The following is a 19,982-nucleotide window of genomic DNA, read 5'->3' as shown; positions in this document are numbered from 1 at the left end:
TTTGAGCCTCTGAAAATGAGAGACTATATATAAAAATGGCTGTAATCCCTAAACAGCTACTGCAATATTTTTGTTAAACCCCCTTGAATTAAAGCTGAAAGTTTACACTTCAATTTCATCTTGATGGCTTTGTTTCAAATCCATTGTGGTGCTGCACAGAGGTAAACTCACAAAAATTGGGTCACTGTCCAAATACTCATATACCTAACTGTATGTCGGTGCTGAGTGCAATGGCCATTCAGAAATAAAGGCAGGATTGCTTATTTTCTCCAGACACTCTTAGTCTCGAAAGATGATTTTCTGTTTCTCCAGATGTTGCTTCGGGTTCACAACAGTGCACTCAATCTGTGTCTTTTAGACTCTGCATCAAAAGCCACTGAATAATGAGGGAAAGAATACAGCTGGTCTACTTTCAACTTAGCAACAAGCCCGCGATACAACAGCACTCTGGGGAGTAAGCCTATATTGATTTAACACAGTTTTGAAATTAAGAGTTCTGCAGGAGAATCCGTATTAAGGGCAAAACTTTAACACTGCCAACCAACTTTTAAACCCTTCTTGTTCAGAAGTGAGGAATTAGACTTGGGAGTTTGAATATCAGCCATCTCTCTAAGGTTGTACGGGGTTTTAAATGTGATGAAATTAAAATTCAAAGTATTTACCTTAGGTTTTGGATATTATTTCCGAAAGGGCACCTAAGGTTTTCCTTATCTTCAGATGCATGGTAACTTGGCGATTCATATCACACACTGAGTTCAGTCCATGTCCTTTCAGATCAAGGATGTGTGACCCTCCCAGGCTTCAGACTCCTCTGTGAGGTAATTGGTGTTAAAGGTGGGCTGCACCTCTTCCAGCAGAGAGTCCATAATAAGTAAGGCTGAACCTTGCAGATGTCACCCAAGTGCCAAAGTCACTGCTGGCACTATTTCCACTTTTACAGTCCTGCTGCAAAACTAATTTTTGGCTCCGTCCAGCCTTGTGTCGCCGGTCGGGTGCTCAAGCCGTTTTTCACTACACGCAGCTTGTAAAGCAGCCATATGGAAAGAAGGACCTGGCTGCACCCACACTGGCTCACCACCCCGGTCCTAATATTTCACTGTCTCAAGGTCATATGATATTTATTTTTCCTCTGAGCTGTTTTTTAAGAAGTCTGATAAAACTCTTAACAATGTCTTTGTCAAGAGAAAATAACTATGTAAATCCATTTCAGTTCTTTCTCTGTTCCCGTACCAAATAGCATTCATCACAGCACATCATTAATGCCATTCCTGTTCTGGATGAATTTGGCAGAATGTCTTTTGCTTCATCACACCTTGACACTAATTAACATTAACTTACTGATCTTGAATGTGAGCACCCTTTGGATTTCAAAAAGAAAAATCGTGACTAAACATCAGTTTTCCGTTTGAATCATCCTGTCCGTGTGGAAAGCTCTGTCAAACAAAAACACAATTAAGTACACCTATTATGCACGCGGACGTGATTTCGTTGGTGATAGGAGTGTAAATTCCTGCACGTTTCAATTGCAAAAACTGAAGTACAAATCTGAAGCATCACACTACAGCAACCAGAACAGCCGAGCGCCCTCTCAGTGAGATATCACTTTAGTTTGTATCAGGAGGGATCATCTTTGCAAACCAAAAACCCATTTCCTTTCCTTGCTATGCCTGCATGCTATCTGTCTGGTTGACTTGTTTTTTTGTTTTTTTTTTATTTCCCTTTTGGTTAAGTCAGATATACCAAGGCACAGACTGAAAAGCAGCCTCCTTTGGCTGAACAAATTTGCAGAAATTCCTGCTGCTATCTCCACATACCAGGGGGAGAGTATAGCCCCCCCCCCCCGGCTATTACGATTTGTTTGCACATAAGAAACTCCCTGACAATGGTGAATATGAATATGCTCAAGGCATCCCACATTTACCTGCGCAATTAAAGATCCACACTTTATCAAATCATTTTCATACTGAGCTGCTAAGTGAGCAGCATTAGGAGGAAGCAATTACATTCCCCGCCTTGCCATTTATTCTCCAACCCTGCCGGGCAACATCCAGAAAAAATGGTCACCATCCAACACGCCAAGAGTGTTGTGTGACAAAAGTTCACCCTTCACCCGGAGAACAGGATCCTCGGGATCCACATCCAGAACACCAGAAGCAAATCTGGAGTGGATGAGAAGTGTCGGGCATTGCGTTGTTGTGGCCCCGCAGGATTATGTGATGTTCCTACTTGAAATTTCTCCTGTAGATGTTAAAGCACTATAGTGGACGAGTGAGGAGGGCACGCAGTTTGGTTTAGCTCTGTAAAGTGAGAATTATTTTAGTGGCAAATAAAATAATTGAGCGAGGGGAACCTTCGCTTTTCCTGGGAAGAGACTGGTCAGAAATCATGGGGATGCAAAAAAAACTGAGTTTCCACGTGAAACGTGCGAAACGGCTTCCCTTGCGTGTTGACATCACACGTCCACTACATCCCCGCCTCCGCTGATGCTGCGCCCCCCACCCCCCCTCGCATCAGCACCATTTCTGGTATCCTCCACGAAGCATCGTGTGTGAGAAAGAGAGGGAGAGAGGGAGAGAGTGAGAGAGAAAGAGAGAGAGAGAGACTACCCAGCACCACCAGAACGTAGAGGCGTCAGACAGCCGCCAGAGCATCCCGGTTACGCACCGTTCAGAGGCCCCATTGTCAGATCGCAGCGCCAGACACAGCTGAAGAAGTCAACATAGCCGGGCACACGGCCACAGCTACAGTAATGGAGAGCCTGCTGGATAATCCAATGAAAGCCGTTCTCTACCTGAAGGAGCTCACCACCATCGTCCAGAACCAGCAAAGCCTGATCCAGACGCAGCGCCAACGCATCGACGAACTCGAGCGAAAAGTGGAGGACCTGATCGGGGAGAATCGACTGTTGCGGGACCCCCATCACTACGTCCAGCAGCCCGCTCAGCATCACCACCACCACCACCACCACCCGACGCACCGCAGCGCAAGTCCCCAGGCGCCGGCCCACCTCCATCAGCACCCGGGGAGCAACAAAGCAGCGGCTCACGTCGGCCAGCAGGCGCAGCAGCAGCAGCCGCCGCCGCTGCCGCCGCAGCTACAGCAGCAGCAGCAGCAGCAGCAGCAGCAGCCGCAGCAGATCCCCGGTCTGTCGGCCCACCCTCAGCAGCACCCGACCCCTCCTGCGCCGTCCACCCACCACCCGCAGCAGCTGCAGCTCGTCCCCACCTCGCCGCAGTCGCCTAAAACGAGCCAAGCCAGCCCGGACTCCGCGGAGGAGGACAAGAGGAGCCCCTGCTGCAAGTCCTTGGTTCCGCAGACTCCCACCGCTCTCTGCCGCTCAGTTGGACTGGCCAGGAAAGCGGAGTAAGTAGCTTTCATGCTGTGTGCACTGCCAAACACCATCTCTATTTTAACCAGACATGTACAGTCAGTTATAGGGACTCTTCAGATCTAGTTTCCCTGACTACAAAAAAAAAAAAAAAAAAAAAAAATCTTCCTATAACAGGCGCAAATCAGCTTAAGTTTTCTGGGTATTTATCTCATACCAGTGTTGTCATCCGCCTTCTCCCACACGACCTTTCGTTCAAAATGCCAGAACCGGCACTGCGTGTCAAAAAGTGACATTGTGCCGCCTCACCGTCAGGCTTGGCCGCCTGCCTCGTCAAAGGCACACGACAAGACTCAGTAGAGGGTTCGGTGACCCCTGAAAAAGACGGATATTTAGACTCCGGCGAGTTTTCTGGGCTCAATGCGTTTGACCAGGAAACAATCAGATGTCCCCGCAAGGGGGCCGTGGCCAAACATTTGTGAGGGGAGCTGTGGAGGAAAAACAGGGAAACAAAACAAAACAAACAAACAAACAAAAGAAACCACAGAAATTATTCTAGAAATACAAAATAAATAAAAGTCTCTGAATGAGCCTTGTGTTCATTTGCACATGATTTACCCTTTGATCAACTTCACATTTCCTCAGAGGCTAAGGCTTGATTTTTCCTGACAGGTAGTCCAAGCTCCTCCTGTATTTTCACATCATTGATTCCGCTGTTTGCCCCGTTAAAATCGATTCTGGGGGACCCCAGGCTGGCATTTTAAAAGTGGCGGTTTGTTCATTCTGCACCGAGGGAGATGGTCATTAGTCGGCGGGACTAGACGCTGGGGATGAAAACGGAGTGACTGTTTTCTGTTGGGGCGGCTGGAACAGGAGTTTGGTTGAATAACAGCGTATCTGGTTTGGTTGAGTTGCCGCCCGCGGGGTTACAGCGCGCCGTTCTCCCGGGCCCACCTCTGTTTCCACGCCTTGAATGCGGGATGAGCCGAGTGCTCTCTCTCTCAAAAAAAAAAAAAAAAAAATGCATCTGCGTGTGGGGACTGGCTGAGGGAGCGATCTTCCCAGGTGCCGGGAGAGAAGCGTGACAGTGTAAACAGGCATCTTAAAACAAGCAAAGCGCGGACTCCTGAAGGCAGATCACTGGCTTTGAAGGCTGTGCGTAAGACCATAACAGCTTGTTCCTCATTAAGACAGTAGCTGAAAGATGTTACACCGCAAGGAACGTACTGTGTCTGGGGGGAATAATAGCAAAGACGGAGAGATGTTTGTGGATGCTTGTAGATCACCACCTCACAGCCACTCCAGAGGTACCGATAAGCCTCGATGAGCTTGAATCCTCTTCTCTGTAGATATATGTTATCTGTCTGGTATCATACAGAGCTGCTGAATTCCGATATTCAGCCTGTTTATTCCCATTTCGGAGCATGAAAACACAAATTAGGGCTGAGACGGCTCGCCGATCGATTGATTAGTCGATCGGCATAACTGTCCCGATAGCCCGTAAGTCATTTTTAAACAGAAAACAAAAGCCAAACATTCCCGGTCTCAGCGTCTCAGTTGGAATTTTTCTGCTTCTCTCTTTCTTTTATGTGATCGTAAACCGGCTGAATTTGTGGGTTTGGACTGTTGGTCAGACAAAACAAGCTATTTGAAGACATGAGCACGGACTTTAAAGGTATTTTTCACAAAAATAATCATTAGTTGCAGTCCTAATACATGGCCACTGGTAAAGGGTATTAAAGGGTAGATAAAATAACCGTCTGTAATGAAATAAATAAAGTAGATTGTAGGTGGTATTATAGAGTATATCACAAAAAATGTATTCCTATCAAGTGAAGATGACACTTTAAGTTGCCAAAGATTTCCTTAGTGGATCTCTTTATGGAATTAAATCAGTATTAGTTGAAAAGTGAAACTTCCATAATGGTAACATCCACAATACTCTGATAGGTGTTGGTAAATACTGTACGTTTTCGGTGCCTGCATCTGCAGTCCCAAATTATCGATTGGATTGAGATCATAGCCTTAAAGTTGTTGTTTCTTAAGCCATTCCCCAATAGCTCTGGCCTTGAGCTTCATTGTCTTGCCGGAAAACACATCTTCTCTCAGGTCGCAGGTTCCTCGCTGACTGCGTCAGGTTTTTTTTCTCCAGGATCGCCTCGTATTTTGTTGCCTTCGTTTACCCTCACGAGCCGCCCACGAGCCGCCGCAGAGAATCATCCACGCAGCCTCTGTGATCGGTGTCAAAATAATAATGAATAAATAAATACAATAAAACGCACTGAATCCCCGTTGATTCAATGCTGTGAAAGAATAAAACACTGAAAACTTGCACTGTATGTGCTTCAGAACTGTCCCTGGCGTTCAATGTTCTTTGCTTGCTGCTATCAAGGTCACATGAATTTCCTCTACTGGAGCCGCGCACACGCACCCTCTAACACGCATAACGCACCGCGCTGAGCCCCATCTGTTCCACTCAGCTGCGTTTGCATTGTTTCTGTTAATCCAGATTGATTTATCGTGCCATTAAGACATAATTCCTAAAGAGTAGGGGGTCAGGGATGGTATACATTAACATGAATACTAGAAATAACACAAGTGCTGGCACGTAGATTTCGCTCAGACAGGGAGAAAACACACACATAGATATGAGCTGTACGAAATAAATGTCGGTGGTGGGGGGGGGGGGTTCAATAGGTGGGTTCATTCGTGATTTACCAACCGTGCCCCCTGACAGTTTTGCAGAATGAACAATGAAAGGGAGAGGAGAACTGGAGAGAGATCGAGACAACCTACTGTATGCTATCTTCTCCTTAATGTAAAAGCAGTGACACATGAAAGGCGGGAGACGTGACGCAGCATTGTAATTTCCACTTAGAGCATTGATCCCGGTCAGACGAGATGGCGTATCGCTGTGCTGTCAGCGCAGGGGAAGTGACACATCTCTATTAGCAGGAGGATGACAGGAACAAATTTACTAATAAAAAGGGTGTGTGTGTGTGTGTGTCTATGTGTCTGTGTATTTAACCGCATTCTTCCTAGCCCGCGGTAAATTTAACCTCGATAAAACTAATTTAATTTCAATGACATGAATAGGTTCCTGTGTTAATTAGTGAGGTAAGGAAACGAGGGAAGTCACCACATAATCCCTGTAGCTGGGACGTACTGGATTCCCAACCTAACCACCATTTTCCCAACTCATCTATTTGTTTCTACTTGATTAAAAAGGGGGGCAGAAAATCCATTGCAAAGCTCTAAATGAAAAATTAAGCGCTCGCTCACTCACATCATGGATTCCTCATCTCCTCCAGTGGCACAATGTGAGGAATGCAAATCAAGGGTGCCTTCAGAGCCGAACTGCATTTGGTTGAAAAGTTGTTTCTGGTGTGTGAGCCACAACTTCTCAGACAGAGAGTCTGAAGTGCTGCAGCTGCGTTACTGAGTCTGAGGAAGATTCTTGAGGGGCCCGTGTGATCGGAGGGAATCCCTCAGCGATCCCGTCGTCTCCTGTCTTCCCCCTGTCTTTCTCTGTGCCATCCTGTCTTCCAGATTTCATTGTTCCTCTTCTCATTTTCTCCCAATCTTTGACGCTTTGTTTACAGGCTACAGGTGATGCCTTCGTCCACATGCCTCGTTACTCCTTTTCCTTCCTTGATTGTCCTTCTTCTTGTCCTGTGTCCCCTTCATCTAAACCCACTGTGTCTTAAATTTCCATTTCTCTTCTCAATCCCCCTCTCCTCTCTTCTCCTGTAATCAGCAGCTTATGCTACAGTAGCCACCTCTGCAGTCTGGATCAGTATTCAGTCCCATCCTCTAACCATCACACTCTCCACCACTTAACTCAACTTCTGGCTGGGCTGCAGCCCTCAGTCCACACTGTCCTTTGCTTCTCTGTATAGGCTTGGCGGCTGCCAAGTGTGTGCGTTAAAAAGAGAGTGAGTGTGAATGGTGGCAAGTGTGTTCAGGAGGGAGTCGAGAAGAGTGGCGTTAAGTGTAGCCTCAGGTGGAATTTCCCGAGTTCTCATATAGCTCCAGGTGCTTCTCTGCTGCTTCCATGCCCCCCCACCCCCCTCACACACACACACACACACACACTCACAGATATATTAAGCTCTTACATACAAAACAACTAATGCATGCAAACCCTAACATGCCACACGCCACCTGGCAGCCCGCATGCCTTTCCGCATTGGCTGTGGCTCCCTCGGCGCCCGCCGTGTCCTCGTTTCCCTACCACTGGCCTCGTACCAACCAGAGCTTAGAACGCAGACTCGTATGTCATCTTCTGCATATAATGATAGCATTCAGAGATGGGGAGTTCACCACACACATATTCAAAAACATAGCATGCATTACAGAGTGGCCCCGCTGAGTGCCTGCTGGATTCTACAGCATGTCCTTGTTCTGATGCTCTTAGATCAATGGAGCTTCGCCAGCACAGGCTCCCCCGTCTTTAGAGCCATGCTAGCCTTGATCTTTAGGTACCATGTGCTTATTCTAAAGCTAGGGGTATCTTTCATCTTAATATATCATGGGCCTTTTCTCTAAATAATATACTCAAGACTTTGTAGGAGCAATACACGACCAACACAACGCTAAACCACCTTACAGCCACACTAACCTGTGCTACCCATGAGCTGTGAAAGTTTAGACTCCCAAAAGCTTGCAGAGTTGTGCTGCAAGCTGGGTGACACCGTCCTCTCCAGAAATTGATTGTATCAGTCATTTGTTTGTAATTGCAGAAAATCATGCATCTAATGTTTTCCTAATGTGTGGCCTCTTTTGGATGTGCAATAATGAATGGAGGTCAACTGTCAGCGGCATAGATAGGGAAGTGCCATGACATGGTTTTCTCATCGCAAAAACCTTCTTAGGGACGAGATCGGGGTGGATGGCAGGGTGCACCAATCTTCTAAAACAGTCTAACAGTCAACGTTGCTTCTTAAAGCTCCGGTGAAGGAACGCAAATGCTGAAACGTCAGCTCATGGAATAAAGTGTGCACTGCAGAGCCATCAAAGGGCTGCTGCCTTCTCGCTAGTATTTTGGCTTGTTTGCTGCCTACAATTATTAAGACGTCCCTACAGTTTTGAACTCGTTAGCTACAGACTAGGATAACTTGTATCTTTTAACCATGACCACAATCTTTCATAAACCGTAAGCAAGCTAGTAGTTCTCGTTAGCAGATTGTTCTCTATCCTTAACCGAGTAGTTGGCTAAACTTAACCCAACATTAAAGGGGTATTAAATGATGGCAGTGGAACAATCTTTAAAACACATCATTGATATATTACCACCCTACAAAGTTTTATGGTGAATGTGTTAGCAAGGAGTTGCTTATTTAAACATTCAGAAGACAGCATTAGCATTCATTTAAAGTTGTGTTTATCCACTCAATGAATTTGAGTCCAATATTCACTAATCTTTAAGCTCTGTATCTGGCTCTTAAGATGGTAAGCTCCACACTTTGTTCAGCAGCTGATCGCAAACTTTTTCCGTCTGACGTTTGGTGCATGGCAGGTAGCGTGCAGTGGATTAATAAAAACCTTTTTGCCGGGCAACACATTTGGCTTAGTTTCGACCCAGATTTTAAATTCGAAACAATCCAAAACAACAACCCTTTAGGAATAACTGTTTCTGGAGCCTGAAAGAAAAGTCGACACTCTGTTTTCTCTGCAAAGAAAAACAGAGAAACACTTTTGGGAGACACACTTTGTCTCCCAAAAGACAACAGCGGGGGGGATTCAGCGAGAAGTAGATAGGTGGGTGATGGATGTGAGGAGTTCAAATTTGCACCGTGGTCCTTTCTGTACTACTCGTTCTCTCTCTCTGCCCCGCTTTTTCTCCTTCCCTTCACCATTACTTGAGCGGTGGAATCTCCTCTCCTGCGAGCCTCTGCTCTTTCCTCCGCGTCCCCTCCCCACTGTCTGAATGGGAATCACGTCTGCTCGGTTATGACAGGGTGGCTTGGCTCTGCTGCGGCTGGAATCCAAATTATGAATATCACTTTTGGTGCATAGTGCTTTTAAATTGCTTCATTCCTCAGAGGATGTAGCTGCCGGGTGATTCCCGACTCCCTGGTAGAATATTAGCTTTTTTCATGCACAACTTGAGCAAGGTGAAAGACAGTCCCAGTTGTCTGTAATCCAGCTGTGTGTGTTCATGTGCATTCAGGATTGTCTTTTTCTTGTGTAAGGATGTTAAATGAACATGAAAACTGCTGTTGTAAGGAGATATATGGAATAAATTTGGATCTCTTATATTTATGTGTGATCTAGTTAAGTTAACGTATAACCATTACTGAATTAAATCATATTGTCTTCAGTACATATAAATAAGTTTGCACTGCTCGCTATCTCAGTACATGCAATACTGAGTGGAAACTTCCCTCTCTAAATCAAAGGTCATACACCCTTTCCTGATTTTCCAGCCGTTTATATTTTAAGCAAATCCTAGGCATCCTAGGCATCCCCATTCTTGTAAACAGCGTCTCTCTTTAAGTCTTGATGGTAAAATACAACGACAATAAAAGCATGGCTTTTGTGTATCTGTCTAGTGATAATGTCTGCCAGTTCTAGCCGGTAGCTTTGATTGATGGTATGTTTTGCCTGCCTTGCTGCACTTTTTCAGGTATTGCCAGATGTTTTGTCTAGATCTACAGGGGGCGGGTGATATTGTGAGAATGTTGCACAAATGTACATGGGCTAAATAACTAGACAAATTACAAAAAAAACAACAAAAAAACCCCCAAAAAACAAAACAGGGCAGAATGACTGCACAAAACACACTGAGAAAGTCCCACAGGGCTGAGGAGTCCAAATGTTGTCCCGCTTTCCTTCATAACCTGGCTAAAACAGTTTCTGCCTCTCCCGATCAATCAAAATGACAAAGTTTGTCTCAACCATCATTTTCTACTAAACATGGCTCCCAACTGGCAGTCCTCTGTCACTCGGGCACCATGCCGACTCACTAGAAGACTGATGTGTCATCCCTGTCCTTGACACTCATATGACATCCTCTTTTAGATGCAAATACTGCACACCCACATTACGACTCTGCATTGAATTTTAATGTTTTTGCTGTTAGTCATGTTGCACTAGCTACGAAGTGACTCGCCTCCTTCCTGGTTGGAGCTCAATTCTTCAGTCTTCTGATTGATGATTTTCATTTCTTATTCATACAAATGAGCAGTGTGTCTAATGAGCTATCAGCACAGTGTGTGTGCCATTAGTATGCAATCGACATATCTCAGCGTTGTGTTTGCAAATGGAAATGACATCAGTGTTGTTATCTGGCGTCACTCAAGCTGATTGCACAACGTTAGCAGATAATTTCATTAAATAATCAAACCTTTCCTCCCTATCATCCCTTTTTACAAATGTCAAAAATATTATCAACAAGTTTTATTATGATTAAAGCTACATACATATTTCAATTTGGCACCAAAACTAAATTTCTCTTATTTTTATATAAAAGAGAGGCTCTGCAGAAAATACAGTATATTTTAAGGAGAGGCCACTTTAACAGAAGCTTACCAACAATAAAATTTTAATGACTGCCCAGTTTTTTCATTAATTTATACCATGTGCAGATGTGAAGTGTAGCACCTGATAACACACCCCTCATGTATTGCTCTCTCAGTGGCTCTGTAATGCATTACAACCTGTTCTATCTCCAGCACAGAATGTACTATTAGCTGGCAATTAGCAGCTGCTAACGAATGCAGTGTCGTAAGGAAACAGATGTGCTGACCATGATACTAAAGTGTGTTACTCCAGCGCTTGCCCCTCAAAGACGACGCTGCGATGGTGGAGTTCCTCAAGGGCGGATAATGCTGTTGTATGACTCAGTGGTCAGTTAGCTTATGAAATAAAGGTTGTTTGAAAGAACAGTGTGCAGTTATGGAAAAATGCCCATCCATCTGTCGCAGAGATTTCAGCTCCTGAGAGCTTTATCACTGAAAATCCCTCAGACAATTGTAATGGTTTTGAACCATGTGTACAGTTGGGGGGGGGGCTAGGCAAGTGGTTTTAATATGGGCTGAAAATTTTGAAGAAATATACAATTTTGAGTTTTGGAAATAACGTTGCATGTTAAATTCTAGTATTTTCTATAAACTAAACTACAAACCTATACAGTATTTGTGGTCTGCGTGGTATTTAACAAAATTTGACTGTACTAAGCCTCACCTCAATGTGTTTTGTTTCTACATTATTAGTTAATCAGATCAAATTAATGCGGTTAATGAACCTCCTAAGGTTCAGTCAGAGAAGAGTCAACTTCCAAGTAAACTTCCCTAATATTTTTTCAAAAAATTGACCAGATTTATTATTGCTTTAGTGGGATGATCAAGATTATCCAATAATGTTCAAATATAATCATGACGTTTAAAAGTGGCTTCAAATTTATTGATAACAGCTGCATAGTTGGCCAGTTATGGTAATAATGACAAAGTGTTGGTTGGTCACATTTGACAATGTTTTGATATCAAACTGACGACACGTAATGTTGACAGCTCTGCAAGTTAGCTGCTTGAGCTAACTTTAACGTTAGCCTCTCAGACTGACTTCTTCGTAACCCCAAATCTGTAGTTTAGCTGCTTGAGCTAACTGTAGCGTTAGCTTAACAAACTGACCGGACAAACTTTCTTCATAACCTCAAAATCTGCACAGCAGTTGCTGTAACTAACTTTAACGTTAGCTACTCAGACTGAGAGGACAGACTGCTACACAGCCCCAAATCTTGGTGGCCTCAGTTCAGAGCTTGATAAGGTGAAAAGCTTAAAACGACTATATGATATGCCTGAAGGTTTAACTGGGAGATTCAGGCATCTCCATCCATCAGCTGTCTGTCATTGTCACCTGACAACTGAGCTACCTGCTTGCTACCGGACAGCTTTATGTTCAAAATGAACAGCGAAAAGACAATTTTTAGCCAGATCCTTATTTTTTAAATTGTAAAAAATGATACAATCCTGTTTCTTCTTCCATAAAACCATCAGTGACCAAAATTTACAGAGACCAAGCATAAAAATCTCTTTTTTGTTGTTGTTTAGTCACTCGTCAGAATTAACATTATTAGATATAGATGAGTAATTTACCGAGGACAGTTGTCATTACAGCTGCCGGGGAAATTAACACTCACTGGCTCAAACTTTCACTGTTTTTGTCAGCTTTTTGCGATTTGAAAATCCCACTCTTTCAAATTTGATCTAAAAATTATTCGGGTGTCCCTGGCTCATGTTGCTTCATGCAGAGTTAGGGCTAAGGCCCTTTAGATGCATTTGAGTTTACAGGCTATTGCTTTTCATATGCAATGTTAGATATGTATGAGTATTATTAGGCTTCCTTTGTTGGCCGTTGCTCTCTATTTAACATAATTGCCATGTCTGCTGTAGCATTGTCTACTCAAACACAAACACACACACATATACACATGCACATGCACAGGCACACACTTGCCTGGGGAAATGTCAGGTATGGTTAACTATACGACCCAGAGAACTGTTCAAAGCCGTCCACCTAAGGCTTCCAGGCACTGCAGAGCTGATCGGAACAGGCACAGCATGTCCAATCGGCTTTGCTGGTCTTCTCCACACATCACAAACAGCCTCAACCAAGTCTCAAGCATGATTTATTGTACTGTGCGAGAAAAAAAAAAAAAAACAGGAGCTACAACCATTCAGGTACCCATTTACTCACTCATTCGCCATCTTCACGCCTATGGGCCCTCGTCTTTCAGTTACTTTGTACTAATTTGTCAGTTAGTTTCACATATATGTCACAGCTAGAATTTATGTATTTTGTTTGTGTATGCATTTTTCAGTGCATAATATTATAGAGAGGGGTTTGTTACCTTGCATTAAATGCTTGGTTGAATTCATCCTTTCCTGGAGGCCACAGATAGAATGACTAACCACCATGTGTCTGTGTGCCCATGCATTAAATTTTATCTGCCTCGTTGATGTGTTATCTGTGACATTTAATAAGCATTTGGGTCTGCCGGATAGAAGTTTGCCTTCACATTCAGAAGTTCATAAAGGCGTCTTGCCCTTCCCCTGCACTGTGGTTATATCATCAACGCCCCGTCTGTCAAGCCCTTGATGCCAGGATTACATCATCAGGTACGCATTGCCAGGGGGGAGGGGCCAATGACTCAACCTGTGATGACATTGGAGGTTTCATGCTGGAGCAAATCCTAAAAGAAGCAAATGAAATAAGCAGGACATGACATCTGAATGAGTCATATGTGTGGGAACTGGAGTAAAAGAAGTTATTGTAAGTGGATGATGAGGAGAGAAATTTCTTTTCTTTTTTGTCATGTCTCCCCCATCATCTGCCTACATGCCCTCTCTCCCTCCTTTTAAAATGAAAATTATTTACTTCAGCACAATATGTATGGCCACTGTTGCTGATGTGGAAGACGGGACTTTCCTCATCAGCCCGAACTCTGGCTGATATATGACAACCGTGTCACTTTGATTGCTGTCAAGCATCAGTGTGAAGCGAGGGGAAAATATCTGTGATATATGATCCACTGCCAAGTCTTCAGCAGATGGCCCCGCAGCAACACAGTGCAGCTTGATGCTCAATATGAGCTGCTAAAACTGCTCAATAGTGGAGGCACCAGCTGGAGATCAGATGAAAACAATAGGATAAACGGATGCTTTTTTGGCAAAATGAGTGAATTTCATTTCTGTGTTTTGTTTTTCTCGTTTTCACTACCAGTTGAAATTCTGCGATTTTATCCTTAAGTGATGCTTACGCCATTATTGAAAACTTTTCCACCACTCCCCTGGTGAAGTCATTGTAAAAATGTCTTTCCAGCGTTGGTCTCAGACCAAACTAACACACATAAGAGCGGATAGTTTGCACAAAATAGAGCGCAGAATAAAGAGCAGCACAAAGATAACGAGGACGCTGCAGATGGCAACTAAATGTAAATGATCACAATAAGTTTTTTCTGACCTTGTATTCTTGTCCTCTGATATATTCTGCCCTTTTCGCTCACTCCCAGCAGGATCAGAGAAGAGTTGTAGAACTCCGGGAGTTCAGAGAAACACAAAATTGACTTTTCCACCATTCATCTCTGCAGTAAAATTGTAGCTACCATACTTCCACCTCCGGTCACGCACAACTTGGCGGAAAATCGGCAAAGTAAATGCCACTATATGGCTTGCACAGCTGCCCAAGAGATTGCAGCCTCACTTTATCATTGGATATAGCCATTAATTGTACCATGCCCTGTAATTAAAATAAATTCTTATGATTCTGCACTGTGCCAACTCAGAGACCACGACAATCAGCCTGAATTGCTATTTCAATTTTACTTCATTCATTCAGCCTGACATTGGGTTCATGCTACTTAATTTCTTGTGTGACATATCTGTCCCGCTGACGTCATTTTTTGTTGACAGGGAAGCAGTTAGCCTAATGTTTTTCACAACGATCAAAGAGATATGTTGATTTGCTATTTCTGTTAGTCGACTCCCAACAACTCATGCCGCTTTGTTGATGTCATCCACGTTTGACTGCATATTTCTCTTAAATGTAGCTATAGCTAGCTAGCTAACTATTTGGGAAGGTAACATTCTTAAGATGAGATATGGGTAGCTTCAGGCAACTGTCTATTGTAGTGGTATAAAATTTCTTGAAGCCATTTGCTGACAATAAAAAAAAGATTTCTGTTAACTCACATGATAATATTAGCTAAAAGTCAGGCTACTCGTTTGCTAGCACTGAGTAACCTAGCAAAGTCTGAATAGCTCGCTAATTTTGATGTTTGCAAGCTCACTCTTTATTTCTTTGATATTTTATGTCTGACACAAACTTTTAAATAAATGCAGCTCGATGTCAGTCTTAAACCCTCTCAGCTGACGGATCTCACTCCAACAAGCGAACGTGGTTCACACCTGTTCTTAACTCGGACTCAGCTCTCTTCTTCTCTGTCCTGTTTTATTGGAGGGGTCCAACTGATGGGAGTAGAATTGAAGAAACTCAATTGTAAAAAGTTGAGAGCCTAAAAAGAACTTTTTTAATTTTGAGGGTATGACATCAAAACTTTTTCATAAATATTTACCATTGATATTTTGGATACGTTTCTTTCACAGAACTCATGTAACTGCTGAGAAATATCCCCCAAACTGTTGACACACTGCTGATATTTTCCCTGCTATACATTCAAACTAAATCTTCAAATGGGCCCAATGCGCTTTGCCACCAGCTTACACATATATAACTGAGATCTCAAGGAGGTGAAAGTTTCTCTTGTCCGGACAGACATGACACAGCATAAATGCAGAGCTTGATAGTGGAACGGTTTCATACTTAATGCCAAATGCTGCGGTGGAATCAAGAAGGCCACAATGAGACTGGGAGTATGTGAATAAACCTCAAATTTTTAAATTTCATGACACTGGCAACGTGAGGAGTTTTTTTTAAGGGATTGAGTACAAGGATGAAATGCTTTTTTCCCCTCCTCCTTTGCTAGTTTTCTCTTGCTCTCTCGTCTATCTCCAGCTCTCTAAGTTTCTCTAGCAGAAGGTGAGCTAAGCCACCTGGGACGGCCCAAGAGTCCATGCTGACGTAACCCTTTCAGGGAAGCTTTTATGTGTGTGTGTGTATGTGTGCGTGTGTGTGTGTGGTAAGGAACTGATATGGTAGGCTTTTAGGACAGAAAAAAACGAGATGTGTATCTGCGTTTGTGTGGAAGATTGCTGCAGCGATTTAGTTCAAGGATACTTTTTGGCTAATAATCCCCTGCACAATCTTGTTGAAAAAATCTTTTTCACTCGACAAAAATATGCGCACACCACCACAAAGCACTTTGTACGTGTTGAATTTATCTCTCTCAGAATGTCTTACACACTTTTGGCCTGTAAAACATACTGATAAACTAGCACTTACAGCGAATGCCAATTTGCCAAATGGAAGTGACGTATTACAGACACGTTTTGAGTTTCTTCTTCGATTCAACATGATCAATGTGCTTCTAGTAATACTGCCATGAGATGAGGTGATTTTTGGAATGTATAAATTAAATTCCCCGACCTAAATTAATCTCAAGGATTGTGATGCTGATGTAGAGTGCCTTTTTCTCTTTCTGCCTTTTTCTAGGGGTGAAACAAGTTGCTTGGTTTCAAACCCTTTATCAGCGGTACGGTTATTTTGACCAGGATTTGTTTTCAACCCATGTTAGTGGTGCTATATCTAAATGTTTTTCTTTCCCTTTCTGAAGTCTCTTCTGGATTTGACTTTGACCTTGACTTTAAAATGCGTTTTTTTCCAGAAATATTGCATCAAAACAAACATGGTAATGATATAATGGCAACGAACGCAAAAATCCCTTTTAAACTAAGCAGCCGTGCAACCAAAAATGCCTTAGCCTCACCACCGTTGTTAACAAGTTTGCTTCCTCCAAGGTCAATTGCATTTGTATTTACCATGTTTGGCCTTCAGGGGCAGACTCTAATACAGCATATTATGTTATTTCAGTGAGCAAAAATGCTCACTGCTATTTTTTTTTAATCTCTGACTGCCAAGGAAATGGTGTGTGAAAACTAATCCATCAATTATTACAAGCTGTGATCCCCCCCCCCACCCCCACCCCCACCCCCTCGTTTCCTTCTCTCTCTCTGTCCCGTGCTTCAAAGTGTATCACTTCAGTGTGCACAGATCGTTTTCTGCCTTGAGCCGAGTTGAATCAGCCGCACAGCTATTGACACAGTAAAGCGGAATTCAAAACTAGGAGGAGCGGATCGACAAAAACATTAGACACGAGAAGTTAAAACAAAATACAGTGAAACCGTGGTATGCAGATTACACTCTCCCTCAAACGGACCTAGTGTACGGAAGAGCTTAGAAAAGCTTATAGATTTTTTTATAGGTGGTTTTAGTGATCTTAGGCCACGAAGGCATCTGAGTCAGTGGTGTGGAAGATCAGAAAAAAGGTCATGCAAGTTCAGAGTAATCTTCAGTGCCCGCACTGATCAAACAGTGCACTGTTCAAGGGAGGTGTGTGTATGTGTGTGCGTGTGTTTGAAACTGGAGGCAAGGGTTTGCAGTCCTTTAAAATTTTCAGATTTCAAATGCGTGGAGAAGAACTCATGCTGATGTCTTTTAGAAGAAATGTTTGCGTAATCCCGAACATGGGAATGGGAGGACTGTCATCACAATGAGCGTGTGTGTCTGTCTGAGAGAAAGGAGGACAGAGGATTAATTAGGAAATTATAGCTGTTAGTGTTCTCCTATCAGTACAACGTGTGTCTGGCATGAACAGATTCATGATATGTGACGTGTCCGCTGACTTTTATGCAGTTCTTGTCTAGTTTGTACTATCTCTGCCACAGCTTGCCCTTTTAAAGAAGTCCCCTCATAAACCAAAATTGTTATAAAATGCTTGCAAGCTTATTTTGGGTGCAAAGACAGAAGTTACAGTAAACCTGTGAAAAGACATGGCAAAAAAAAATTGAGAGTGAACGTGAGAAGGCAGAGATCAAGGCAGAAAAAAATAGATGGTTAGGATGAATCAAAAGGGAGGTGCTTTAAAAGATAACGAGTTCATCTTCTTTCCATCCCACATTACTTTCCTGTGAAGTCTTTTTCTCCTAATGTGGTGGAAGAAATGACTCGAATGTTGTCAACACAGCCTTCTGTGAATGGATGTCAGTCGTGTGTGTATGTGCGCATCGTCTTCAAGTTATCATCATCAGAGGCAACAAACCTTGCCGCACACCGTGCCCTCTCACCAGTAATATCCGTTGGGTAAATTCAAATGAGCTCCGCTTTTTATTTTACTCCATACTGTTGTCGAGAAAAAGATGACTCAAACCATGTCCAACCAGGTGGTATGCCCACTGTTATGATGCAGTGGCGTTTATATGGTGATTTAAACAAAAGAATGATCCATAGCTAGCCATGCGATTATCACATAGGAGAGGATTTTTATGTGTAAAGTAGGTCGGCTGCTACCGTAAATTATGTACATGATGATCAACATGCTGGAAAAAGCTGATGTAGGAGGATAAACTGTCACACTTGTCCGCCCGTTACCAGCGTGTTTTTTCGCGTGTTGTGTTCAGTGGTGTAAATTTTCAGCAAGCAAATAAAATTAGAACAGTAATAACAACTCTCAACCTGAAGGTTTTTTTTTTTTTTTGACCTACCTGCAGAATATACGCCATTTATCTCTGTGAACAAATGGCCGTGCTGTTCCAATGCTCTCACTAATCTGTGTCCCCTCAGAAACTGCCTGTGTTCTCGACCTATTAAAAAACGGCCACAGTGGTGTCATGGTCGTTAAGGCGAGCACAATTAGAGGAGCCATTAACAATGGAAATTAATTTGCTGTCATACACTCCCCGCACTGTCTGCCATTGTGGCTATCAAATAACCCCCAACCTCCCATTTCAAACTCTTTCTCCTTCTTTTTCAATCCTCACAAAGCAAACGCAGCACAAATAAAAAGACTAAACAATCTTTGCTTTCATGGGTGAGCAATTTTGGGGTTTAGTAAGAGTCAAAAAATTGTAACCTCAGTTTTTTAAAGGACCCTGTTTATTATGTGATAAACTATTGCACTTAGTAGAACAGACTGAAGTGTTCTTGAGGAGTAATGCTCTTACAGGAGGTTTATAAGAAGAGATACAAGTCCACTTGTTTTCTCTGTCCTCTCCTAGGGGACAGACAGGAGGGGAAACAGAAAGAGATGAGGGCAGGAAGACTGACTACAAGGCAAAAAATCAGAAACGCAACAGAGGAGTGATAAGAGATGGAGGGTTGGTGGCTGCTGGGAATACTGGCCTTGCTTTCTCATTCTTATGTCTCACCTCTCTCCACTTTGTCCTTCTCCATGTCCCTTGTCCAGGGATAAGAAATGGCATATGGAAAGCAGCTGCTCTCTTTACTGGCAACATCTTCTGACAGCAAGAGTAATTGAGCAAATTCCTCTCTTGCACTGTAGGAACCCGGAATGGGGGGGGGATGGGGAGCAGTAGAGAGTGATGGGAAAAAATCAGTGTAAAAAGGGAGAGAAGGAGGAGAGGGGATAAGTGGGGGGAAGGGAGGATATTGAAGGACGACATAGATGAAGCCTTGAAATCAAGAATGTGAAGAATGCGATGCAGGTCCAAGTGAAAGAGAGGACATGCTGATGGAGGGGGAAAAGCTAGGGCACTCACGGCTTTCTCACATGCACATTAAAGTTTTACATCCTTGCTCTTTCCATGCTCCATTTCAGTATCACCTTCACTCGTGACCGTATATCTACAGTATCTTCCAGTAAAAATCGGGAATGTGCATTATTAGTAGACCTGCTGCAGCCACACTATCACTGTCTTGTAAACTTGACTTATTTCTCTTCTGCCAAAATGAGGCTTGGCTAAATTGCTATTAGTTTTGCAGTTTTTCCATTAAATCTATGTAAAAGCACTTCTAATTCATAGTCAGTACTGGAAAGACAAAAAAACTGGAACTGTAGAAGAAAGGGCTGAAATGAACCCCTCTACTAAAAGCTAACTTTGTATAACTGTAAGCTCAGTCTTTTCCTCTGTCCCTGTCCTTGGTGCTGAAACAGTGCAACCCTGGGTCTCTTTGGCCCTGTTCATTCCTGGCATTACCATGCGTCTTGGGTTATCCCATCAAAAGTGGTAAGCTCTAA

At 43.2% G+C, this 19,982-nt stretch overlaps 1 protein-coding gene across 1 annotated transcript in view; it reads left to right on the top strand.

Annotated features, from left to right (window-relative positions):
- Positions 1–2,749: 2,749 nt before the first annotated feature.
- iqsec3a (IQ motif and Sec7 domain ArfGEF 3a) overlaps positions 2,750–19,982 on the top strand; it is a 103,841-nt gene continuing 86,608 nt past the window's right edge. Inside the window, exon 1 of the mRNA XM_040146976.1 lies at positions 2,750–3,363. Coding sequence (XP_040002910.1) covers positions 2,750–3,363 — 614 coding nt within the window. The remainder of the gene's footprint in view (positions 3,364–19,982) is intronic.

Source organism: Xiphias gladius, chromosome 2 (genome assembly GCF_016859285.1).
Source record: "Xiphias gladius isolate SHS-SW01 ecotype Sanya breed wild chromosome 2, ASM1685928v1, whole genome shotgun sequence".
Classification (NCBI taxonomy): domain Eukaryota; kingdom Metazoa; phylum Chordata; class Actinopteri; order Istiophoriformes; family Xiphiidae; genus Xiphias; species Xiphias gladius.
Note: the sequence above shows the minus strand (reverse complement) of the source record. Positions and strands in the feature narration are given on the sequence as shown.